Below are 6,692 nucleotides of genomic sequence, written 5' to 3'. Positions count from 1 at the left end.
AACAACTAAGACAGGTTTATATCTTGAATAATTTACGTGATACATATTCAACATATGACGTAGGAAGGAGCGCAGCAAGTGACAAAAATAGAGATCTAAATATGGTGACATATTCCTTTGACATATACACAGTTGGTAATAAAAATTGTCTTCCTATAAAACATATTCTCCGATGACACGCCGGTACTGACCCTGTTTTGTTTGCATTTGGGTTTACCGTTATATCAAGCAGGACAACTGCCAGTCTAGACGGGCCAGTCAAGGTATGTGGAGTTGGTTGTGGTAGAAATAAATGGCCAAGATTGAATATGATTGGCTGCATGTGATACTCAGCACTTTTAATGGGGAATAAAATTAATATACAAGAAAATGGTACAGACAAGAGAGACATATCGCGTAAAATCAGTTGTAAAGAATAAAACTATGATACTGAACATCGGTTCTGAAACATAGTGAGTGAGTGAGTGAGTGAGTGAGTGAGTTGGGTTTAACGCTGCTTTTAACAGTATTCCAGTTATATCACGGCTTGTCAGCTTAATGTGGGAGGAAAGTCCGGAGTGATGCAGGTCTCAGACGTTCACCACTTCGGTGAAACACGAGTATGGTGCTGACAAACCTAGAAACATAATCGGGGCGAACCGGGATTCGAACCCACAGTCATAGGTTTCTGGCGTGCCCAAGGGACGCAGCTCTGCACAGTGAATCGCGGCGCCTTAGACAACCGGGCTACCCGTGCCCGCTCTGAAACATACAACATACAGGAACAACATACGAAATAATATATAATATATATAAGGATCCTGTATGTATATACATAGCTATCTAAATGATACAATACAGTGAAACGTTTACCTATTAACAGCTTATAAAATGTACTTTGTCCATGAATGTGCAAAGAATGGTATAAATGTAAATTTAATTTTTGTTTGTGAGGTTTAGGTGAGAAGCTCTATCCACTAGATAGAAAGGTATTCGTTTCTGTGATAGAATACTTCTTGTTCCTTTCTGACGTTTACTCAAAGCTTAACACTAATGTTTAAGCATAATGCTAACAGCTGCAGTGTACAGTGTAATTTAACGTGGGCATACATTACAGTAACAAGCCGTATCGTACCTTTATTCCTGTGAGAGGCAATAATTGTAGCTATAAAACACATAAGGTATTATTATTATTATGTGCCCATAAATAATACTAGATTTACAGCGTTGTTTTGTTTGAAACTATTCAGCAACTCCATAGTGATTTCGGTGCAGAATATGGTACGTACACAATGGTTGCACTGATAGGGTAATGGGAAATGCCACGATGTTATTCAAAACGCCAACGCCGGAAACTAATCAGAAACTAGTCACGAAACCCACCCATAGGGCGGTAAAGGCAAAATAGCGATAAACATTATTTGAATGTCTCCCTGAAAATCAACGAGGAAACCAGGTGTTCGGGAAAAGGGTAAGCATGCCCTTCTCTAACAGTTGCACCCGCCACTAACACAATTTTCACTAAAAACATGTGCAGTGTAATTGTCATGGCATTGGGAATCATGATCACAAGCGTGGTGTATTGTGTAAATTATGTAAATTGTTTTGAATGTCAACCAAAAGCTTTCTGGAATGATTTAACCAGGCCTTTGATGGAGAAATCTTGACTGGAAACTAGTTGTAAGCAAATTGTTTCTCTCTGTGAGATTTGAATACATGATACAAAGTACGGTAGAGAGTTCAGAGACGAAGGTGGCATAAGCCGGTGGTAACGGTACATTTTTCGACATGAAGGGGAAATTTAGGATTGGAAAATCTAAATTATCCTTCTTGTCGTACAGCTTGGTACAGAGCCTGGCACCATTTTGACTTTCAGTGTGTAACCTGGATGACTATGTTTCGTTATCGTGATTGTTGTAATCCTCTCGATCGTTGTTTTTGCCTGGCCTAGGATTATGTGTATACTCCCCAGGGAGCTGAGAATGAAACTCGAGTGCACAATGATCCACTGAACGGAGAAATAATGTTGAGCATACTGGCATGCGTAGAAATGTAATCATTATCATTTGCAGATCGCGCTGACATAACTGGATCATTTAATGATTTGACTGTGTATTTTTTTCGGTTCATTGATGTATGAATCGAAAAACCGATGTGCAAACTGTATGAATCCGCGTAGCGGATTCTTACAAAAGTTTGCACATCGGTTTTTCGATTCATACCTCAATGAACCGAAAAACATATACCGTCAATGCTTATAATTAAATTCAACAACGTAAAACATGTTTTATCTACAATAGTTTAACCCAAAACAGTTGCATATATCAAAACAGACAAAAATGACGACATTGATAAACATTCCAGGTGTAGGAATACATACAGTGGCGTGACATGAATCAGGTGATCGTTTAATTTATGCACATAATTTGACACGTCTACACAGTCAGTAGCCAATCAACGGAGAGTGGGTTTAAAACAATGTTCATTTGACCTGTCAATTAAGGCAAGAGGCGAAAGGAACTGCAACAGTCAGACTGTAACGAACCGGAAGAAATATGTCCGAGAGAAGGCGGCTGTTTCAAATAACATGGTCATTTACTGCGTGATCCAAACATTACATCCCTGATTACGGTAAAACACAGCTGGAGAAATGCTAGTTAGAAATGAAACCCGAAGACATGAAAGTTAAACCGAAACGAGCGGGAAAAAAACAGGCGAGCGAGCCTGCACGTTTGCTGTTTCATTCATTCTCGGCCTTTCAAAGGGTAGTTTGGATAATGAATATGCATGAAAGTCGCTAAATGCCCTGTGCATGACGATACACGTGAGCAGAAAGGGAATTCCCTCGACTGTAATATTTGGATTCCCCGACATTCCGCAGTAATAAAAGTAGTGCGCCGCGGCGGGCATGGCTCATTTTTTTACATTCATTTGGAAATGAATGCAATAACACGTGACCAATTCAGCTAATCAGAGTGCAGGAATTTCCATGAACACAACGAAAATTTAATTATTAAACGTTAAACAACATCCACTCCCTCACATAGTATTAGTTATTGTTTATATTCTATCTTGCAGACTTGTCATGGTCATATTAGTATTTCATTCATAACATTCCGTTTACTGTTGATGGAATAGAAATGTTTACCAGAAGATAAAATCAGAACTGGTTCTAGAAGTCAGCATATATATTGACTTGATGCTCTCGTTCATCATAGTATATATGCCTAGTCATTGCCTCGCATGACAGCTTTGAGTACCATATAAATATCAACTTTGGAGTATCACGTGTGGGTATACAAGCCTTTAGGAATTAAAGGATACGTACCATCATACTACATGTATATAATAAATAACGTATTTGAGAACACATTCAGGCGACAAGGGACAGGCATTGACCAAGCCGACACATTACTACCCGCTTCGGTATAAAGTAGAATACGGCAGCTCGGTGTCTTTCTGCAGATAAAAATCCCATTTTCTATTCTTCAGGATTCAAGATACAGGGACAACCATGGGTCAAGAAGATGGAAAACAGGCGTCGTCCTTTGACGGGAAAGAAACCAGAGGTTCGGTTGTTCTTTCCGTTGCATTCTTCGCAGCATTCACAGCTTATATGGCAATCCAGAATCTGCAGAGCAGCTTGAATCAGGCAGCAGATCTTGGCATCATTTCCCTGAGCGTTTTGTACGCATGTATAATATTTTCTGGAATCTTAGCTCCGGCTGTGATCAAATTTCTTGGAGTGAAAAAGTCTCTGATCCTGTCATGGATATGTCACATCCTGTACACAGGCTCGAACTTCTACCCAACATTCTACACGTTGATTCCATCCTCCATCCTCCTTGGTGCCATATCGGGCTTCATGTGGACTGGTCAGAGCATCTACATATCTGTGTGTGCCTTTTCCCTTGCCAAATCTACAGACAAGACCGAGTACGATGTTCTTAGCAAGCTGAACGGCTTGTTCTTCACACTGTTTGAAACGACACAAATAACAGGGAACCTTGTATCATCACTGGTTCTGCAAACAGGAACCTACAGTAATGTGACTGGGGGAGCCGTGTGTGGACCGGAATATTGTCCATTGTCAGTGAATGGAAGTGAAATAGCCACCCCAGAGACAAGCGTGGTGTACATTCTACTAGGCATCTACCTTGGGTGTGATGTCATTGCTTTGGTTGTCACAGTTTTCTTCCTACCGCCTTTGCCTAAAAGTAACTGGAGTAGCAACGCCAGCTTGAAGCAATCTCTCAGTTCCTTCTTTGTGACCCTCTTCAAGAGCAAGCTGATATTCCTGGTTCCTTTCATCATGTTCCAGGCGGTGGAACAAGCTATTCTATGGGGAGACTACACAAGGGTAGGTTGGAGTTGTTTTAGTCATTGTATCATGATGAGATTGAGTATGGTTTTACGCCGCTTTTAGTAATATTCCAGCAATATCAAGGCGGGGGACACCAGAAATGGGCCTCACACATTGTTCGTATGTCGGGAATCGAACCTTGGTTTTCGGCGTGACGTGCGAACGCTTTAACCACTTGGCAACCCGACCGCCCCGATGAGATTGAGCATTGTTGATCAAGAACTTATAAAATTGTAAGATCTATAAATCGTATGAAGGGTCGGCTGCAGCAAGTTAGCATTTCTCGACATGTTATTTTCCTTCTCAGACAAAATTTGAAACCAACATAATATGTTAATTCATAAAATGTACATTCAGATTTATCATGTCTTCTCTGCACTTTCTGATCAGGTTGTTAAGTCCCCATGATAACATTTGACCTCATAAATTGTTTGACGTCATGCTAAGCCAGATTGTTAAAACCGTCGTTAAACCAAATGATTCATTCACTGCTTCACTCCCCACCCATCCAATGATTATTACCCATGTTTCCGTATCGTAAAGTATCATATGTTAGGAATAAACGATATCTATATGAAAAAATATTTAAAATATATATTATTCCAAATACATCATATTTGTTATTACAGAAATACACGAGGTTAAAAAACGTGTTATGTAATGCATGCATTATTCTATACTGCCATTTTCCCCATGTGACGTTACATATTAACTCACTCTCTGTCCGGTGTAAAATGAGTGATGAATTTTTCTATTCTCTTCGCAGTCCTATGTCAGCTGTACTATCGGAATACACATGGTTGGTTTCATCATGGCAACGTATGGGGCAGCCACTGCTTCCTGTGCCTTCGTATTCAGTCGCATTGCGAAGTACATTGGACGTTACATTCTCTTCTTCACTGCTGCTGTCTTACAAGGCGGGGTGTTTGTAGTTCTGTACATATGGACCCCGACAAGTGAGGACACAACCTATCTCTTCTTGATTCCGGTTGCATGGGGTCTTGGAGAAGGTATTTGGCAAACACAATCCAACTGTAAGTTTACCAGATTAACTTTCCTATTAGTGAACATGTCTTTAATCCGGAAACCCCGCTTATATGCTGGTATATACAAATGAATATCACTCACAAGGAAGGGGGGATTCTGTACGCTGTAGGATTTTTATCATACCTTGTCCTTTTAAAAAAAGACCCGTGAAGATCCGGGGTAGGATAGGTCTTAAGAAACCCATGCTTGCCGTAAAAGGCGACTATGCATGTCGTAAGAGGTGACTAACGAGATCGGGTGGTCAGGCTCTCTGACTTGGTTGATTCATGTCATCGTATCCCATTTGCGTGGGTGCATGCTCATGATATCAATCACTGGACTGTCTGGTCAAGACTCGATTATTTTACAGACCGCCATCATATAGCTGAAATATTACGGAGTGCTGCGTTGAACAGAGAACAACACAGCAACAAACAAACAAAGAAATACATGCAAAAACAATGCTACCCAATTATCACGAACAGTCCAACATTATGCACTCTCCTAAGAAATGCTGTGTAGTAAACATCAAACCAACTACGTATTGACCTATGACAAGTTCACATCATGATGCATGCAATCTTTCACAAGTTTCATATCGATTGAGAAGTAGCTTAATGTAACAAAATCTTTCATTTCAGCCCTCATTGCCCTCCTGTTCCCGGAGAAGAAGGAGCCAGCCTTTGCTAACTTCCACACTTGGAAAGCCATCGGATTCACACTAACGTTTATACTCAGTAACTTTCTGTGTTTGAAGACCAAACTGATATTCGTCATGAGCCTGCTAGTGGTTGGTATGACGATGTACACTGGTGTGGAGATTTATAACAGGAGATCTCACGGAAGTGACGTCACCAAATCGGAAATTAAAATGGAGGACAAAAAAGAATCGAAAACTTCCTTGTAACACATTTTGGCCTCTTCATAATTTTATAATAATTTTAATAAAATTGCATAGATGACACTTTAAATTAATAACGTCGCAAAATATATTGTTTTTATTAAAAAAACGTCAACTCCAGAGAAAAATAAGTCTCGATATCTGCCGCAACAGAATCCATTGGACGTTAAAGCCGTTGAGTTGCGAACATTATATGAATGGATCACTGAAAATCATTGATGACACCAGGTGTTCGCGACCACATCCGTGGTCTAGTGGTAGAGCGTCCGCCCGGAGAGCGGAAGGTCCGGGGTTCGATCCCCGACCGCGTCATACCAAAAGACGTTGAAAGATGGTACTTGTTGTTACCCTGTCTGGCGCTCGGCATTAAGGGGCTAAAACAAGGACTGGTCGGCTCGGAGTCAGTAAACTGTGTCTGAGTGG

General features: G+C 40.6%; 1 protein-coding gene across 3 annotated transcripts; it reads left to right on the top strand.

Moving 5' to 3' along the window:
* The first annotated feature begins 176 nt into the window (after positions 1-176).
* LOC124113777 (protein unc-93 homolog A-like) lies at positions 177-6,332 on the top strand. Of its 3 annotated transcripts, none has more exons than XM_048381369.1 (4): positions 177-263; positions 3,472-4,339; positions 5,109-5,376; positions 6,010-6,332. In XM_048381369.1, the coding sequence occupies exons 2-4, from the start codon at positions 3,494-3,496 to the stop codon at positions 6,273-6,275; spliced, it is 1,380 nt and encodes a 459-aa protein (XP_048237326.1). In that variant the 5' UTR covers positions 177-263; positions 3,472-3,493; the 3' UTR covers positions 6,276-6,332. The 3 variants fall into 3 exon arrangements, with proteins under 3 accessions (XP_048237326.1, XP_046330249.2, XP_048237325.1); XM_046474293.2 differs by lacking the exon at positions 177-263 and adding an exon at positions 1,368-1,450; XM_048381368.1 differs by lacking the exon at positions 177-263 and having other exon boundaries at positions 3,328-4,339.
* Positions 6,333-6,692: the final 360 nt, after the last annotated feature.

Source organism: Haliotis rufescens, unplaced genomic scaffold (genome assembly GCF_023055435.1).
Source record: "Haliotis rufescens isolate VD_foot unplaced genomic scaffold, xgHalRufe1.0.p SCAF_38, whole genome shotgun sequence".
NCBI lineage: Eukaryota > Metazoa > Mollusca > Gastropoda > Lepetellida > Haliotidae > Haliotis > Haliotis rufescens.
This window is presented reverse-complemented; position numbering and strand designations above follow the sequence as displayed.

What these genes read in the sequence shown, in the direction of transcription:
- LOC124113777 (XM_048381369.1), top strand. Translation starts at nt 3,494, where the DNA reads ATGGGTCAAGAAGATGGAAAACAGGCGTCGTCCTTTGACGGGAAAGAA. An exon ending in TATGGGGAGACTACACAAGG is followed by an intron (nt 4,340 to 5,108) that starts GTAGGTTGGAGT and finishes TTCTCTTCGCAG; the next exon opens with TCCTATGTCAGCTGTACTAT. An exon ending in TTGGCAAACACAATCCAACT is followed by an intron (nt 5,377 to 6,009) that starts GTAAGTTTACCA and finishes CTTTCATTTCAG; the next exon opens with CCCTCATTGCCCTCCTGTTC.